This window comes from Bubalus bubalis, chromosome 18 (assembly GCF_019923935.1).
Source record: "Bubalus bubalis isolate 160015118507 breed Murrah chromosome 18, NDDB_SH_1, whole genome shotgun sequence".
NCBI classification, from domain to species: domain Eukaryota; kingdom Metazoa; phylum Chordata; class Mammalia; order Artiodactyla; family Bovidae; genus Bubalus; species Bubalus bubalis.
In genome coordinates, this window is record NC_059174.1 from 36,539,543 (window position 1) to 36,558,409 (window position 18,867).

General features: G+C 53.2%; 1 protein-coding gene across 2 annotated transcripts in view; it reads left to right on the plus strand.

Moving 5' to 3' along the window:
• WWP2 (WW domain containing E3 ubiquitin protein ligase 2) overlaps positions 1-18,621 on the plus strand; it is a 144,072-nt gene extending 125,451 nt beyond the window's left edge. For both annotated transcript variants that reach the window (XM_025268966.2, XM_025268965.2), the window contains 14 exons: positions 3,108-3,162; positions 6,611-6,692; positions 7,288-7,416; positions 8,008-8,083; positions 8,375-8,446; positions 8,676-8,764; positions 10,826-10,985; positions 12,189-12,322; positions 12,552-12,692; positions 13,395-13,515; positions 13,855-13,959; positions 15,117-15,213; positions 15,393-15,465; positions 16,771-18,621. In XM_025268966.2, the coding sequence (XP_025124751.1) occupies positions 3,108-3,162; positions 6,611-6,692; positions 7,288-7,416; positions 8,008-8,083; positions 8,375-8,446; positions 8,676-8,764; positions 10,826-10,985; positions 12,189-12,322; positions 12,552-12,692; positions 13,395-13,515; positions 13,855-13,959; positions 15,117-15,213; positions 15,393-15,465; positions 16,771-16,870 (1,434 nt within the window). In that variant the 3' untranslated portion in view covers positions 16,871-18,621. The remainder of the gene's footprint in view (positions 1-3,107; positions 3,163-6,610; positions 6,693-7,287; positions 7,417-8,007; positions 8,084-8,374; positions 8,447-8,675; positions 8,765-10,825; positions 10,986-12,188; positions 12,323-12,551; positions 12,693-13,394; positions 13,516-13,854; positions 13,960-15,116; positions 15,214-15,392; positions 15,466-16,770) is intronic.
• The last annotated feature ends 246 nt before the right edge of the window (positions 18,622-18,867 follow it).

Below are 18,867 nucleotides of genomic sequence, written 5' to 3' on the forward strand. Positions count from 1 at the left end.
GTGTTTCTTACTCTGTAAAGAGTCCCTTGGATCAAATTCTCAAGCCACCTGAGGTTTTTTCTGCGCCTACTGGTTGCATCCTTTAAAAAAAAGAAAAGAAAGGAGCCTGCCTTCCACACTGTAACCTCTGTGCTCTCCCCAGAATTTGTCTTGCCCTCGGCTGTATTTGCTAGACATTCTTTATTTCTGAGTTGGTATCTTAAAATATTACTGGAAATTATCGCTCAGTCCCTGAGGAACTTGAACTCACATGAGCCCTCTGGCTCATGGCCTGCACCCCAGTTCTCCCCACCCAGGGACGGTTACCAGGAAAATCATTCAACAGCGTTCCTTTCTCTTCCTGATAATAAAGGAAGCTATCTTGGTCTCTTGGGGTCACTGGCACACCCCAGGGTCCCCCTTCTGCCAGCAGTCTCCCCACACCCCTCTGTGCTCTCCCGGCTGTGCTCCAGGTAGCACTTGCGATCTCTTGTTTCAGGGGAAGGTGTGGAAGAAGAAGAGAAGGGGCAGGTGATTGGCTCATTGCAGACATGGGATTTTGGGGTTTGGGTTTGCTGGCCAGCAAATATAGATTTTAATTTTTTTAATGTCTCCTTGGCTTCTTTCATCTCCTCTAAACATATTTCAAGTTGTACTGTATACATTAGGGAAGAAATATCTGAAATAATCAAGTGCTTTGCTTTAACTGTTAAGAGGTAAAATCACGAGTGTCAGCTTCCACTGACCCGTTTCATATATTTGCTCATGTTTATCAGTCTCTGGCTTCTCTCCCTTCCTCTCTCTCTCCCCCTGACCCCGTGCTGGGGAGGGGGTGATCTAATAGGATGAGAATGAGAGCATACCAAAGGCATTTGTCAGAAAAACCACCTGGATGAGAAAGAGTTAACATCGTGTAAAGTTTCTGACATTAAAAGAAGGCAAAGCCTAAGAAAGGGGCCTGTAAACATTTTTTTTTTAACTTTATTTACTTATTTATGCTGTAGCGTGCAGTATGCGGGGTCTTAGTTTCCTGACTAGGGATCACACCCATGCCCCCTGCATTGGAATTGCAGTGTCTTAACCACTGTGCCAACAGGGAAGCCCCACACATTTTTCATTTCTAGTTCAGTACAGGTCACAGAGGCTGTGAGGAAAGACCTTTTGGTGTATTGATTTGTAGAATTAGACAGGAGATGACTGTAAGCCCACTGAAGCCTGGTTGGTACCAGTTGGGAGCTAATTTCCCATCAGAGCTCCTGGATGCTTTGCAGATCATTTGTTTACTCTGAAAACAAAACAAAATAAACAATAACAAAAACACAGAAAAATAAGCAAAAAAAAAAAAAAAAAACCCACCACCAAAAATTACATCAAATTCTGCTGCTTTTAATTTCTTGAAATAATCTTTCCTGTAGTCCTTCCCTTTTGCAAGGACGTTCATTGCTCTAGCTCAGTGCTCACCCACTGCTTTCTGTTTGGCTTCATTATCTGAAGCGCATGTGTGTTTCACAAGGTGGTTGCTTTCCTTCGTTGCCGAGTATAGCTACGAAAAAGTCAGAGGAGCTTGGATTTTATGAGATGCTGACTCCCCTCATTTCCCCACCTCCACACACACACACCAAAAAAAAAAAAACCTCTGTGAATTTGGGAGGTGTTTTTTTCCCCCCAGTAACCATCAGACAAATCTGAATTGTGGTGACAAGCGTAAGGTTGAGGGCAACATGCTCCAAATTGAGGACAGCCTAGCGTCCCACACCTTGGAGCAGTCTCACCCTGCCTTTGCTGAAAGGTGACTCCGTTCCATCAAGGGACCTGTGGTTTCCAGACTTAAACGTCTTTGTTGCAACTTGATTTGGAAGAGAGGCCTGTGTCGCCACCACCTCGGAAAGAAAGTTGCTCTGTCATTTCAGCTGGGGGTGGAAGGGGTTTCGTTGGCCGTTGAGTTCTACCAATGTTTTCTCAAGCTGAGACTGAGCTCCATTCATTCTCCTGCCCGTGTGTGGCTCCATCGGCCCCAGACGGGGCCAGCCAGGCAGCCCGAAGTCTGCACTGAGAACTTGATCCCCCTAACATAGCGATTAAATTTTAGTAAGTGAAATAAAAATGCTTCGGCGAGAGAGAAGAAGAAGAAGAAGAAGAAAAAAAAAAACAACAGAAAGAGAGAAAGCAAGCAGGGAACAATGCTTGTTTTATTTCACTCTGAAGAGTCTTTGACAGCACCCCCTTCCCTGCAGGATATGAGAACTCTCGGGCCGCTGCAGCCTAGCCCCAGGGACCCCACAGCAGAATTAGGCAGGGGCTGGGGGGCTCTAATGTAAACAGTGACCCTCAAGGCCTGGAGTCAGCCTCCCCAACCCTGCTTCTTTCTTTCTTTCTCCTGTCTCCCCTTCTCTCTCACCACCTCGCCCCCAGCCCCACCTCCCCAGACAGGCGCCCACAGAACACTGAACAACTTCAGGTTCAGGCCGGAGGAGAATAAAGGTGCTTTGTGAAGGGAAGCCAAGCGTTCCTGGGGGAGGTGAGGGGCCTGGGGCCTGAATGTGCCCTCAGTCCGTCGCACACACGGCTGCTCCCTCTCCCTGCGCACCCAGGAGTGGGGTGGAGGGAGGAGGGCCCAGCCCCCAGCCAGGAAGCTCTGGGCGTGGGCAGGGCTTGTGGGAATGATTTCATTGGAAAGGCCTGCGATATTTTTTCCCCTCCCGTGTGTGGTTCTTGGAGAAAGTTGGAGGTGGTGGTGGTGATTTCAGTCGCCTTGGCTGCCCTGAGCAGGAGCTGAGAGGAGGCACCAGGCCGAGCTTGCCGGTCCCTCTTCGGGCCCTCCTGCCACGCCTGGGGCCCGCTCTGGGCCTCGGCTCACCTTCACCTGCACACCTCTCCCTCCCCCTCGCTCCACCCTCTTCACTACCTGTCCCGGCCCTCAGTGTGCAGGGTTCTTTTGGGGTTTTTTCCTTCGAAGAAGAAGAAGACTTTGGAGAGGAGCAGAGGCCACCTAAGGCCCCACTGTCTGCTCTGCAAAGTGCTGAAATGTGGAAACTAGTCCTTGGCAGTTTTAATTTTGATCGATTGGTTTATTTTTATCCAGCGGCTTTTTTTTTAACCCCTGTGTTTTGCTGTGTTTCTGTGTTTAGTCTTCGAGTGCTTCCACTGACCATGACCCACTGGGCCCGCTCCCTTCCGGCTGGGGTAAGTATTGAGTTCTCTGTTCTGTACCCTCAGGGCATCAGCTGATGGCTCCATGGCGCTCTGTCCTCTTTCCCCATGCGTCTTCCTCATTCTCCTGCCTCCGTTCCCCTGTTTGGACTCTTTCCAGCACACCCTCCAGGGATGCCCAGCTGAAACAGTTGCAGGCGATGGGGCTGGAAGGTGGGGAAAATAGCCGAGTTCTCCTGCACCCCTGGAACACCTCCTCCGCCGTCAGTGCAGGGGCCTGACCCTATGCAAGAAATGTCCCAGCAGCCATGGGACTGTTGGGTTGCAGTGCTGACTTTCAGGGTGCCCCCTCAAGAATCCATCCTATGTGATGAAGGCATTGTGACACTGGCTGATTCCTAGATGCATTTGTAGGTCTGTGGCTGTCTGCCGAGACACCTTACCATACCTTTCTTTGCAGTTGAGATGGTGGAGGACTTCAGCTCGATTTTGAATCATGGAAGCCATCTTTTTACTTGTGATAAATGGCTGTGAAAGGGGCCAGAGGGAAGCAGATGAGAGAGTTGAGTGTGGGCTGCTGACATTAGGAAAGTGTACCATTGCTAGTTTATAATGCCATGCTGGATTCTCCCTGTCACTGGAGAATCCCAAGTCCTTCGTGTCGTTGGCCAGTAATGAGTTAGAGGGATGGACAGCCGTGACCTGAGAGAGATGGTAGGCCTTATGACTATTTTGGGAAGGAGTGGTTGTGCCAAAAGCGGTCATGAGAGATGGTGGGACTCAGCGCATTCTGCAGCTCTGATCTGGGTCAGGGTTTTGTTCAGTATGTATGCCGAGAGTCCTTGGGAGCTGAAGAGGGCAGACTTTGCAAAACTTGGCATATGTCGGGTTTAATTTGTTTGTTAGGTCTGCAGGAGACAGTGGACGCCGGTTCGGTGGTGTTCACAGGTGGTGTGAAGTTGGGCAGGGGTGTGCTTCCCAGCAAAGGAGCTGACAATGATAGGATGAGCATCGCCTGGAAAGTGCAGCTTGTGAGCTGGATCCTGTTGATGCAGACGCAACTACTGCCTGGTCGTAATTTATGGGGTTACATCAACCCCCAGAGACCCCGAGGGTATCACTTAGTCAATTACCACTGCATTCCAGGGCACTGCAAAGACCCTCTAGTCCTTCTAGTGGGATATATCTGTTAGTGAGGTCCCCCATTTAGTTCTTGATTTTCAGCTCAGGAATCCCTTAGGCACACAGGTGATCCATCTGACTCCCTGAAAGGATGAAAGGTCATAGTTCATTGTTGTCTCAGAGTTTGACAGCAAGTCAAACAGGAGCGGGTCAAATAGGTTCCCTGGCTGGGCAGGAAAGGACTCATCAGATGAAATGAGAACTGTGTAAAGCTATCTGGCAGACCCTGTGACCTACAGTGGGGATCCCAGAGTTGTTCCTGGATCCCTAGAGTCAAGTGGTTTGTTTCCATACCAGTTCTGCTAAATGATGGTCACCAAGTAGGAGCTGCAGTGGGGTCTTGAGAACAGCTCCCAGATGCCAGGTGTGAAATAGCTGAGATGGGAATAGGAGCCATGGCTGGAGTCAGCAGTATTTTATGAATGATCAGGAAAACACACAAGACTGTGATGATGTGAAACTGAGAGGAAAAGGAGCGTCTGGCCAAGGGCCCGGGAACCTTCCTGATGGAGTCCTCTGGGCTTTGTGTTGGCTTCCCCAGGGCCCGTCTCCCCAGGGAGAGTTAAGAGTCTAAGAGTAGCAAAACCAGAGGAGAGTTGCGTTTAGGGCAAGCCTGCTGTTGAGTCTACTGTGCTCAGTCCCGGGTCCCTTTCTGCTCCTCCAGCAGAGACTCCACGTTCTCCCCAAGCACTGACCCAGGGGTCCAGACACCTTAGGTTTAGATCCACGTCGCCTCAGCTCCTCTGACCCTGGGTGTGTGACTGAATGCTCCCGAGTCCCTTTCTTCCTAGATGAAGTTGGGCTAGGATGTTTAAGGACTTTCCCAGCCCTCAAACTACCACGTTGTATGCAGCGAGGTGGTTCCCGTGGGCCGTGGGAGGCCCTCACGTAGTGACAATGGCATCGGCTGGCTAGACAGATCCCCCAGGCTTGGCTTTGGTCCTTGGCCAAGAATACATGGACGATCTAGTTCATAGCAGAAGCTTCTGGGCTGGGAGTGGCTTCCCCATCCCCTCACAACCCTGTCAGGAAGCCAGTCCTCTGTGGAACGGTCCCACTGGCTGTTCTGAGGTGATGGGAGCTCTGTCATAATCCCAGGCACCTTCTTTTCTTTCTTTTCCTTTTGTCTGTTGTTTTTTGAAGTTTCCATCAAGTAATGGATACCAGGTAAGGCAGACAGGGACCAGGACCCTTGGTTGATACTGTGAACATTGCAGGCTGCTGCTCAAGGGGTGGGGGCTGGGCTCCATAGTTCTGGATCTTTTTCAGCTTCTGGGTTCCCTGTAGCTTCTGGAACTGATTATTTTTATTTCTTTAATTTCTCCCTGTCATCGGTAAAGAGGGAGGGCCATGCACATTGTTTGTTTTCAGGACAGAAACAGTGTTGGAAGCCGAGAAACTTTTAAGTTGGGAAAGGTGAGCGCTATGTTGCCTGCCATCCACCTGGAACCAGCGGGTGCCCCCTTCAGTCCGTCTCAGAATCAGCAGCTAGAGTTGAGCTTGCCCCTGCAGCCCATGCTTCTCCCTCAAACAACTCAGAGCCATCGTTAGTACGGCAGTAGAGGGCCAGGGAGTAAATATTGTCCAAAGGAGAAAGTATGTCTGAGCTCACCAGACACTGCCCCTCTTGAAGCACACACGCAGGAATAATACCAGGACGCCCACAGCCCCAGGTGTCTGCATGTATGCACAGTATAGAGATTTTGCTGGGATGTGGGAGTTTGAGAACCAAACTTTGCCTTTAAGCAGGAGGGTACAGAGGCCCGGTGGTGCTGAGCAGAGAGGTATGAGGGAAAAGGTAGCCTCCCCCCCGCACCCCCAGTGACCCTGCCTGTGGGACAGGGATGCCTAGGTTGGCTGCATCCGAGGACCAGAGAGTAGCCGTGATGGACTGGGGTGGGCGCCAGGGTCGAGGGGAGGCTGGGCTGTGTCTCCACTTTGCACACAGCTGGATGCAATTACGCCTCTGGTTTCAGCTGGCCTGCTTCCCCCTCTGTGTTGCCACACCGCCCGCTTCCCTCCAGCAAACCAACCGACCGACCAACCGAAGACGGTGCTTCATCTTGAGTTGAAAACGTGTATACCCCTCCCCTGCTCCCCAGTAGGGAAAGATTCTCTTTGTCCTTTTTTTCGCCAGTGACAGACATGAGTGAGCCAGGCTTGCTCTGGTTCTCTAACAGGGTGGGGACAGAGGCAGAGACGCAGACCTAGCACCCAGGAGGTGGGAGCCAGAGGGGAGAGGACATGGGCTCAGCGTGTCTCAATCTGAGCGTCCACTTTTCTTTCTCCTCCCCGGCAGAGAAGAGACAGGACAACGGACGGGTGTATTACGTGAACCACAACACACGCACAACCCAGTGGGAAGACCCTCGCACCCAGGGGTGAGGACTTAGGCTGGGAGAGCTCTGGGTGGGCCCTGTGCACCTCCGTTGGCCTGGTGGCCTCGCACTGTATTTGGCCTCTGTGGCTGATGTTCTGGGACCTTTAAACACACACAAGTGCCCCCAGACCCTCACGATATAGTGAGAGCTTGAAAGTGGCACCTTACGTTGGCCTTCCTCATGGCTGTAGTGTGGCCTGAGTGGCCGGTGTTGCTGGTCTCTGTTGTACAAGCTGCTGATGAAGTGATTTCAGAAGAGTTATGTGAGAACTCCCCCTGACCCCAATACTCCTCTACTACCCACCCCCCAGAAGCTAGTCTGGGATGGGGCACTTGATGTCTTGGGATTGCTGGTGGCCGCTCAGGCCACGGCCATCCACCCAGGGCGGGGATTCTTTGCGCCTTGGGACAGTAATGATCTCTCTCCGCTGCAGACCTTGGGTATTGCCAATTACATTTCCTTGAGGCCTCTGCGGGTCCTGGGTAAAAGCAGAGAGAAGGCAGCTCCAGCCTTCTGGGGACCCCAGCCCCCTTAGCATGGAAGCCCAGAAGGTGAGATATGAGGCCCTGCAGCCCCTCTCTTCCCGTGTTTCCAGGATGATCCAGGAGCCGGCTTTGCCCCCAGGGTGGGAGATGAAGTACACCAGCGAGGGGGTGCGCTACTTCGTGGACCACAATACCCGCACCACCACCTTTAAGGATCCTCGCCCGGGGTTTGAGTCAGGGTAAGGACTTTGCATGTAGGGCTTCCCAGGTGGCGCTAGTCGTAAAGAATCTATCTACCAACGTAGGAGACGAAAGAGACATGGGTTCAATCCCCGGGTCAGGAAGATCCCCTGGAGAAGGAAATGGCAACCCACTCCAGTATTCTTGCCTGTAAAATCCCATGGACAGAGGAGCCTGGCAGACTACAGTCCATGGGGTCACAAAGAGTCGGACAAGACTGAGCGCCTGAGCACCAGCACCGAGGACTTTGCGCAGGTGACATCACTGTTAGCTTAGGCCTAGTATAGCTGCTCTTACCACCCTCTAGTGGCCAGTTTTGGTGCCACGCCAGTGGCGATGGGGAGGGAAGGGGCTTCTCTATTGAGACTAACACCGGTGGTCTTTCCCTAAAAGCAAGAGGTCTGGCTTTATTTCTAGATTTTCTTTTTAACCTTCAAGTCTGCAGAAGATCTTAGTGGCAGTCCCTTCCTTTCTTTTATGCTTTACTTTACTCGTCTCTAAATTAACAGAGCAGTAGCTTTCCTTAGGGCTAATAAGTTGCCAAGTTTTGAGAAATCTCGTGGATTCCAGAACAACTTTGCTCTTCCCAGGACAAAACAAGGGTCCCCTGGCGCCTACGACCGAAGTTTTCGGTGGAAGTATCACCAATTCCGTTTCCTCTGCCATGTGAGTTCTGGTACTGGGGCCTCCCCCTGGAGATTGGGGTTACAGAGTCATTTCAGCAGCTTCCTAGCCTAATTGCAGGCATTGGAACACTTGTGTCTTAGGTGGGAGCAGGTCACTTGTCTCACTCTGAGCAGTTATGTGACATTGTCTTCCATTCCTAGGGGACCAAGTTCTCTACCCTCCAAACCCGGGGTAGGGGGTAGGGGAAGCCTATTCAACAGACAAGTGATCAGATTGAATAGTTACCACCAATGCCCCAATTTGAGGTCTCTGTTTTCCTTTTCTTTTCAGTCAAATGCTCTCCCCAGCCACGTGAAGATCAGCGTTTCCAGGCAGACACTTTTTGAGGATTCTTTCCAACAGGTTAGAGAATAATCACTGAGTCTAAGACCCAGGGCAGGGACAAGGCCCTCTGCTACCACCCTATCTTCTCTTGTGTGGCCCTTTAAACCCGCATGATATGGTTTTTAAGACGTGGGCCTTGGTTATGGGGGATCAGCTGAAGAGCAGGCCTGGGAGTCCCTGGTCGCCTGCCCCTGGCCTGCCATGGAAGGGAGAATGGCAGGCTGGCCACGACCTTCTGTCTCCCCAGATCATGAACATGAAACCCTACGACCTGCGCCGCCGGCTCTACATCATCATGCGTGGCGAGGAGGGCCTGGACTACGGGGGCATCGCCAGGTGAGCTGGGAGCCCTGAAAGGCCGTGCTGCACCCCGCTTCCCCAAGCTGCAGGGCACCCGGCCAGGAAGCTGCCTCCTTTCTCAGACAGTTGCCAAAGCTCTCCTGCACCTTCAGGAGTGGGCAGGAGTGTGGGTGGTCCGGAGGGGCATGAGAACTGGGTCCTGGGGTCCTCTTCTGGGCTGGGCATCAGCCCTCTAGTTGCTGGGTCAAGGGGAGGCCGGGGGGTGGTTTCTAGGGGAGGGGTTCAAGATGATGGCTCTTTTAAAAAAATTTTTTTTATTTTGTATTGGGGTATAGTCAGTTAAGCTGTTGTGATAGTTTTAGGTGAACAGTAAAGGGACTCAGCCGTCCATATACATGTATCCATTTTCCTCCAAACCCCCCTCCCATCCAGGCTGCCACATACCATTTGAATAGAGTTCCCTGTGCTGTACAGTAGGTCTTTGTTGAGAACAATGGTTCTTTACCAACCAACTTGTCATTATTTCTTTACTTTACCCCATCTAGTCGCACCAGTGGGCAGTGGTTAGATACCGGTATTAAGTGGTTGTCCATTGGAATAGACCCTGGACTTCACTTCCTCTTGAGGCAGCTGGGGTGGATTCAGTTGGGGGTCTTGGCATAGATCTGGCATATATAAGCTGTGTCCCAATCCAAAGGGTATTGATCAATACTCAGCTGCATGTCATGTGCACAGTGACAATAAAATGAAAACAAATGATATACTCCTAAAAAGGACTCAAAGCATTGTCTTGCCCTCACCCCAGTGCTGCTACAAAAGTTAATAGATTGTCTGGCAAAATGTTGCCTTGGACGATGGGGCATGAGGGCCCCGGCAGAGAGGAAGAGCGTCTTGGCTGCGGTGACCGTTCAGCCTGCTGGCCTCTCTTGGTGTGGGGACGTCTTCTCGCTTGGTGTTGGGTTAACTCGCTCCTGGTCCTGTGTGTGCTGGTGGCGTTGCCCTCTGTGTTGGCCCCCGTGGATCGATTGCTCTTTTTTTTCCATGGTGACCGTGGTGACCTCCTCTCTAGGCTCTCCTTGGTGGTGTGGCTCCCGCCCCGTGTGTGTCTGTCTCTCTGTGTCCTGCCAGTGGTTTTACCCTATGGTAGGTTACGTCATGCTGTTCTACCACAGGGTAGAACCACGGACAGGATACCGGGGCACCCTCTGCATCGAAGAGATTCCTCGTCTGCCTGGCCACAAACAGCCCAGCAGCCAAGGACTGGCCCCCCTTGGGACGTCCCCCTGCTTGTGTAGCTCAAGCCTCAAAGGACTCTGAATTCTGGCTTGAGGCTTGTACCTAGGGTGCAAAGAGATGCTAAGGTGTGGGCGTTGGTTCAGATGAATTCGTGGACATACGGGGAAGGGTATGGTGGTGGGTCTGGGGTAAAGGGATGGTGGGGTGGTGGGAGTGAGGTGTAGACACAACCTGATGAACAGAATTGTCCTGCATCAAGGATTAAGAACACATTACTGTGTATTCATATTAGACTGCTTAGGTAGGGTGGAAGCAGGGTGACTGCTGGTCATAGAGCCCTTTTGCAAGATTTAGAAAAAAATGTCCTTTCTCAAGACACTTCTGTGTTGGAAAATGGTCACAATATACTGGTTTTATTAGAAAAAAAAAAAGGCAGCTTGATGCTATTTTCAGGAAATTTGTTGTGACAAATGTACACATCTATGATACTTTAACGTCATGTCCTTGTGCAGTGCACAGTCTACACAACTGTGCATGGCAACCCAGCATGCAAGGAGCCCCTTTGCCATTAGATGCTCTGGATATCAGATGGAAAGCCCCAGAATACAGCACCTGGAGCCAACACTCACACACACGGGTTTGCCTGAGCATTGTTGTCCAGTGCAGTTGTTCTGATTCACCCTAGGTCTGACCCTGCCCTGTTCACAGAGGTTAGCCCAGGGTTGATCGCAGTGGGGCTGCCTCTCCAGGATGCATGTCTCCAGACTATGTACTGTTTGACGGCAGAAGAGACTCGTGCCTGCAGAGCAGGTGAGCAGGGTGTGATCCACTAGTCCTGTTTTCCTCTCTCTTCTCTCACAGAGAGTGGTTTTTCCTCTTGTCCCACGAGGTGCTCAACCCCATGTACTGTTTATTTGAATACGCCGGGAAGAACAACTACTGCCTGCAGATCAACCCTGCCTCCTCCATCAACCCCGACCACCTCACCTACTTCCGCTTTATCGGCCGATTCATCGCCATGGTAAGATTCGCTGTCATCAGACCTCCAGGGAGTGCAGTCACAGACCTGTAGACCACCAGCAGCTCTGAAGGCTGGGTGGCCACTCTCTGAGCTCTGCCCTCATCTTTACAGAACTCACTAAAGATGCAGAAAGCTAGTGAGAGTTCTGGAAATAGTCCAGAGTACTGAGGAGGTTTTCACGTTCATTTGTGTAGGACTTGTCAAGAGAAAGCCCAGGGTCCCCGGATCAAAGTCTTCACTTAACACTCAGTGCATGTGCTGTCAAGGGTGGAGGATGACGGGCTGTCTCTGGGTGTTGCCATGAGCTGGGTGGCGGTGTCTGGGAGTGTCCGACTGAGACTTGGGCCTTCTGGAAGGGGATGGGGAATCTACACTAGCTGAGAATGGGGCCCTAGTTAATCGACCGGTGCAGGATGTTGGAGTCATCTGGCAGGAGGAGGGAAGAGCAGGGAATGGGGAGTTGGGCGTTTGTATTTATGTAGAAACGGGAGCACAGTGTAAATTTGGAAAGGGCGTCACCTTGTGTGCATCCGGTTGAGTACCTCGTGAGCACCAAGACCCAGGATGGAGAAAGGGGAGCCCATGGAAGGCCCGGTCCCTCTGCCACGTTTGGTCGTTGGAGAGCTTTCGCTGCTTATTTGCCTTTGCTTCTTCTTCTCACTTCCTGAGTGAGCGTCAGCCCTGCTCCCCTCTCAGGAGGACCCAGGAGCCCATGACTAAGTATGTCCCTTCCCTTTGTCTGGAGGTTCTTGGCCAAGGTGCTTGGGCTCAGGAAGTGGGCACATTCTTCCTAGGTCTAGAGACCCGCCTGGCCCTGTGGCTGACAGGACAGACCAGTAAAACCCTAGACTATTACTCACTGCTGGCCCGCCAGCAGCAGCAGGGGCGTCTGCATTATTTTTGGCTGCCTCTGCTGCCCAGCTCTGAGCAGCAGTGAGTCAGGGCCGCCACCTGGGGCTGTGCTGAGCGAGTCTCCTCTGTGTGCGTGGAGGCAGACCTCTGCTAGAGCGAGGGGCTGGTGGGCACGCAGCGGGCCAGAGGTGGGTCCTTGTGGTCTGCAGGTGGGATCAAGAGGGCTGCAGACCTAGCCTTCAGGCCCCTGGGAGAGCCAGATGCTCAGGACCGCAGGGAGCAGTAGCTGGGCTCTGATATGGGGCATCTGAGGAAAACCAGACCGCTCTGCTGTGCCTCTTCTGTCCCCAGGCTCTGTACCATGGAAAGTTCATTGATACAGGCTTCACACTCCCTTTCTACAAGCGGATGCTAAACAAGAGACCGACCCTGAAAGACCTGGAATCCATTGACCCTGAATTCTACAACTCTATTGTCTGGATCAAGTGGGTCCCCTCTGTTGCCCGGTGCTGGGAGAGGAGGGGTCTCTGGGTGGGTAGTAGGCGGGTGGAGATGCCCAGCTTCTAGGTCCCCCTGTCCTGGGATGCTGTTCTGGGCTCTAGGCCACCTGTGAGTCCTTGTGTCCCACGGGCACTGAAAGTGAGTGACGGGGCAGGACCGAGGGAAGACCCTTCTAAGACAGACACCTTCCCTTTTGGTCTCTTGTGCCCCCAGGGAGAACAACCTGGAGGAGTGCGGCCTAGAGCTGTACTTCATCCAGGACATGGAGATCCTGGGCAAGGTGACGACCCACGAGCTGAAGGAAGGGGGCGAGAGCATCCGAGTGACGGAAGAGAACAAGGAAGAGTACATCATGTGAGTCGAAAGTGCTAGGGAGCCGGCGGGGCCCGGGAAGTGGGGGCAGAGATACAGCCGGCCGCAGAGGAAGAGCCTCACGCTCTTATCCCAGGGCACCGTCTTCAGCTAGGCCCCCTCGTGTGGCCCGTGGGTCTCCAGGGATGGGAAGAACCCTCTGTTTTGCACTGACCTTAGATGGCTGCCGTGGCAGTCATGTGCTGGCCAGAGCCAGGTAGCCAGAGCCCGAGGCCCTCTGTTCCAGCCCCTGGGTGCTCCTTGTTCCCAAGTCATAGATTCATGACTGCAGGACAGAATTTCTTTGAAGAGGCATAAAAGTTCGACGACTCCTTCTTTGTTCTCCTAACTGAAAGGGCATCTGTGCTCTGCCTGCTTAAACCCACCGTCACCTGTGGGATTGTACACGAACATGCCTGTTCACTTCAGGTCCCTTGGGCCAGTCTTTTAACCCCCGTTCATCTGAGCGTCAGTCAGCGGTGATGGGAGGAGCAGGAGGAGGAGATGTTGAAGATTCAGGTGTCTGTGGGTTACTGTGAGGTTTTAAAGGCCATGCTCTAGGGCCGAAGTTGCCCAGGTGTCCCGCCCGCCCAGGTTGGCTCTCAGCTGCCTCCTTGCTGCCAGCAGTGGCCACCTCCCAGCAGACCCTGAGCTGCCCCAGAGGAGTGGGTCTCGGGCTCCCCCGACGGTCAGTCTTGGTTTCAGGCTGCTGACCGACTGGCGTTTCACCCGGGGTGTGGAAGAGCAGACCAAAGCCTTCCTGGACGGCTTCAACGAGGTGGCCCCCCTGGAGTGGTTGCGCTACTTTGACGAGAAAGAGCTGGAGGTGAGAGCTGAGATTGTGGGGACCCTGAACCCCCGGCCCCTGGGGCTGTCCTGCCCTTTGATAGCCTTGCCGATCACCCACAGCAAGTCACCAGTAAAACTCCATGCTCTCCCAGGATGGCATCAGCAGGCACATACGGTTAATTTGGGTCTTGCACCTGCCCTTACCTGGGCTCTTGTTTGCAAGGGGTTATCATGCAAGACTTGGGCTACCCATACTGTTAAAACTGCCGACAGAGACGTGTGGGGTGCTTCCTCCTGCCAGGGAGTAGACGGGGCCGTGTGTGCCGTGGGGACGGGGCTGGTGCTGGGTGCCTGACACCCCCTCTCTCCTCCATAGCTGATGCTGTGCGGCATGCAGGAGATAGACCTGACCGACTGGCAGAAGCACACCATCTACCGGCACTACACCAAGAACAGCAAGCAGATCCAGTGGTTCTGGCAGGTGGGCCCTGGGTCTGTCCCCACAGTAAGCGCAGAGGCTCTGGGCAGGCGTGTTTGGGCGGTGCCCCCAGGAAGCGAGACCAGATTGAGCTCCAAGCTTGTGGACACTTGTTGTGTCATCACCTTCCTCGTCTTCGACACTCTCCTCACCTCCCCCAACTCCCAAAAGGAGGCGAGAAACCCAGTCTTGGGACGATAGGAGCTGGGTTGTGGCCGCTGCATTCGACAGGAGGTGTTGCTGGCAGTGGGCCAGCCTCGGATGCTGGTGTGCGGGCTGGTGGGGAGGGGGCCATGAGCAGGGAGGAAAGTTCTTGCAGGTCACGTGGTCTCCAGCTGGGTGGAACGGAAAGCTTGGGCTTGGCTCCAGAGAAACTGAAAGAGCTCCTTGTCCTGCATATAAGGAGTCAGTTGCTTTGTACGTGCGGGTCTTGTCGTTGTTATCACTGTGCGGTATAGCGTACATAAAACAGAACGAGCAGAGGTAGGGTTTCTGTGGAGGTGAAGTTCACATACCATAAAATTCGCCACATTAAGTGCTTGGAGTGGCTCTTACAGTGGCTTCTGACAGTGCTGTGCCCACCGTCACCACTGTTGAATTCCAACGCATTTCATTTCCCTCAGAAAGAAATCTCACACCTATTAAAGCAGTCAGTCTCATCCTTTGTATGTTTTTAAAGATGGAACTTGGGGGACTTCCCTCGTGGTCCAGTGCTTGAGCGCCCACCTTATGGTGCAGGGGACACTGGTTCGACCCCTGGTATGGGAGCTAAGGTTCCGCGTGCTGCAGGGCAACTAAGCTCACTGGCCACAACTGGAGAGTCCATGTGCCACAACCGAAGATCCTGCACGAGGCAACCAAGACCCGATGTAGCTAAATAAATACAAATTTTTTTAAAAAGTGGAACTTGGATGAGGAAGAGAATTTCTGGCCTGGAACCAAGAGATGTCGCATAGACTGGTGGGAATGATGTATACACACAGCCTCTTAGAGCGGCTTTGGGGCTTCCCAGGGGGTAACTGTCACCCACCCCCACAGACCACGCTGGGGCTCCATGTTCTCAGCCCCAAAGAGGGGCCCTGGCTCATTGCGGGGTTACAGGTCAGGGTGAAGTGCTGGTCTGAGTGGGCCCTGACTCTGCCTGGCTTGCGGGGCTCCAGGTGGTGAAGGAGATGGACAATGAGAAGAGGATCCGGCTGCTGCAGTTTGTCACTGGGACCTGCCGCCTGCCTGTCGGGGGATTCACTGAACTCATCGGTACGTTTTCCCTGCCCTGCTGGTGCTGTTGGCTGGAGGTGAGGACAGCCCAAAGCAGGGACAAGACCTCATGTCTTCCTGGAAGCAAGTCAGTGTGACTTGTCTGTGGTGGCGTCGGAGGGTCCTGCCTCAGGAAGGGGCCGACTTGGCATAGACAACATGTGTTCCTTTGGATACAGGTAGCAACGGCCCACAGAAGTTTTGCATTGACAAGGTTGGCAAGGAAACCTGGCTGCCCAGGAGCCACACCTGGTGAGTGTGCTAGTTGCAGGGGGAGGTGGCTGGAACCCGAGACCCAGTGAGCCCCCAAGAGCAGCCCTGAGGCCGAGGCGGCTTCAGTGCCTTGATCCTGGCAACCTGTGTGTAGTTGCGCGGTGCTTAGGTTTGGGCAGATGGGGCTGAGGTGTGCCTGGGCCTCTGGTCTTTCGGGAGTTGTGACAGTATCTGTGTGCCTTGACAGCCATACCAGCTATGAAATACAGTAAGTCCCCTACATACAAACCTTCAACTTGTGAACTTTCAAAGATGCGAACGTGAGTTCATGTGTCTAGTCATGTAAGTTCGCTCACACCTCTGGCGTACATTGTCACGTGCGTGCATCCTCTACAAGGAGCAGAAAGTGGCAAGGGGATTTTCTTTATCTGAGGAGGCACCGTTAGTTTTTGAGGCATAGGACCCAAATGTAGAATGGTATATGAAGGTTGCAGCAGCCGTTCAGAATGTAATCCAGTGCTACCGTGTCACCTGTGATGAGGGAAAAAAGATCTACCACCCAGACATCACTGGATCATTTTTTTTCAAGAGGGTAGACAGGGTTGAATCCAGCAAGGAACCAGAACCTGTGGCATCAACGTCAGGAGTGCAGCTTGCCCACCATCTCCTATTGCTGATGATCCTTTAGCTCTACCGTCTTCCTCTTCCAATCAGGAACTCTTCTTGCCTGTTCACTGGATGCCAAGTCCGTGTATTCCAGCTATTGTACTCTATTTTTCAAAGCTCTGTATTGTAAGATAGAAAATGTTTTGTTTTTTGTGTATTATTTGTATGAAAAGTATTATAAAGATATTACAGTATGAATTTGAGCAAACTCTGGGAGATAGTGGAGGGCAGGGAAGGCTGGCGTGCCGCAGTTCGTGTACGGGGTTGCAAAGAGTCAGACACTAATGACTGAAGAACAACAACTGGATAGCCACCTGTGTTAGTTGAGTACCTAGGCTAACTTTATTGGACTTAAGAACAAACTGGGCTTACAGACATGCTGTTGGAACGGAACTCGTTCATATGTAGGGAACTTGCTGTATTGAAACACTCCTATTCCAGTCGGCAAAGAGCTCTGTCCCCGGTCTTCTTCTGCAGTTCTCCATTTCCCCTGTAGCCCTGTCCCCGCCTCTAATCCCTTTGTGGTCCAGGGGCACAGCGGGGCCTTTGAGCACCCTGTTGTGTGTGGCCAGCTGGCATCGTGGTTGAGTCACAGTATGGGATCTCTCAATACCCCTGTGGCTGTTAGAGCTCTGACCTGTGCCCCGTGCTGACTGCCCTACTCTCCTTTCTTGACAGTTTCAACCGGCTGGACCTGCCGCCATACAAGAGCTATGAACAGCTGAAGGAGAAGCTGCTGTACGCTGTTGAGGAGACCGAGGGCTTTGGACAGGAGTAACTGAGGCTCTCCCCCACCCCAACCCCCAGCACATGTGTAGTCTTGAGTCCTCCCTGCCCGAGGGGCCGCTGGCCATGTAGCCCCCGGGAGGCCCCTGAGGATGGTAGTCCTGTGTAGGACCGCACTGTCATCAGGCTGGTGGCAGCAGAGCCTGACCTCAAGAGGCCCTGCCCTGCCCTTCGCTCCTCCCCACTGGTGGCAGCCTGGAATAAAGCCCCCATGTCACCCTTGGCCCCATCAGCCATTGCAAAGTCTGGAGGGCTGACCCTCTCTGCAAAGCTCATCCTTCTTCTCCCTTGAGACCAACCCTAGGTTGGTGTGAGTGTGCAAGGGAGGGCGCCCTGTGCTGAAGCCCTGGGCCTCACAGGCTGGTTAGGTGAGAGGGAGACTGGCCATTTGGGGTAGCTGTTCTGGGCTGAGGAAGCCCAGGGTCTTTGTCAGTAAAAGAGGTTCTATTTTGTATAGAGCTTTTCCAGTGATCTATATAAATGAAGGTCTGAGGGAGGGGAGCTCTGGACCAAGGTCACCTCTTGTCCCTGGCTAGCCAGCTCCAGCCATGGAGGCTGAGCAACACGGCCCCTCTCTCTACTCAGTGCTGGCCAGCTTGTTCCCTCCAGCAGATAAAGGGTGGTCACCAGCTGCTTGGATGTCAGGGGGATGGAAACCCCCTCAGATTTTCTTTTCCCTTTTACATAAACTTGAAGCATTTTGTGTGTAGGGCCGCTGTGTGTTCTGTGGTTGGTATGCTGCTGTCACTTCCTGTCAAGGAGCTGGTGCGCCAGGCATGGCTGGGACCCAGAGGCACCCAGCACCGTTGGTCCAAGAATTTCCAAACAGCTGCTCCTCTTAGGAGCCTGCTTCACAGTTCTGTGAGCTCCGGCAGGCCTGACCCAGTGGCTCAGTTTCCCAGCAGCCTTGTCCCCGAGCCTTTGACAGAGAAGGGGGGAAGGGGATTATTGTCCTGAGTGTCACCCCAACCTCGCTGCCTCCAAGAGAGGAGAACTCCCTTTGCTAGATGGAGTGATGGGGGTGCGTGGGGCTGACCTGCTAAGACCCTGGACCTCCAGGCGGCCCGTGCGTCCGGATGGAGAATGAAGTGTGTTCCTGCTACTGTAGAGTGTGTTCACTCTGCCTCGAAGTGTGGCTTTACCTGCACAAAAGAGACGACGCTCTTGGAAACCAGCAGAAGGACCCTGAGCTGCTGTGCACAGTCTGACTTGATTGCTGGAGCTCCTGCCGACCTCTGCCGTGGGCGTCCTGCCATGAGTTCAGATCTTCCAGGCGAACACACTCCTCTGGGAGGCTGGAGTGGTGATTGTTGCTGGGTCCCCGTGCAGGTCGTCAGGCCACCCACGGGGCTGTCTGAGGACAGGCTCGTGCTCCCAGGTCCTTGTCCTCCCCCCGCCACCCTGGCCCACGTCTGCTCTGTTGTGTGTACTGATGCGAGCAGCTCAGCTCACCGCAGCCCAACTTCCTCCTTCCCTCGGATTGTTGGCTGTGCTTCCCTGCGGTGTCTCACCATGTTGGGGATTGGGGCGCAAGCCACCATGCTATGCAGGGTTTGGGAGCCTCAGGCTTGTGGGCGTGCAGAGTGCGTTCATGTGGGTGTGTGTGTACATACGTGTATATAACTGAGGTGTCTGTACGGAATGCCCTTTGGTAGCTCTGAGTTGGTCACCAGATTGTTTTGTAATGCCCACCCCCTTGCCTTGGTATTGCCAGTTTCTTGTGCAATAAACAATCAGCAGCTGTGGGCAGTGTTGGTGTGGATGTGTCCAAAGTCACTGTCCTCCAGGCAAAAGGTCTCTGGGCCCCACAGACCCTCCAGGTCCACACAGGGGTGGAAATGCTATGACCTTGCTGGTTTTGAGAATTGTGTGTCATTAACTGAGACAGCCACACTTTTGATGGGTGGCCCAGTCTTCAAGGATCGCGGGCTTCAGCTCTCATTCATTTGCCTCATGGCTACCTTTGGCCTGGGTTTCTCTGGGCAGTTG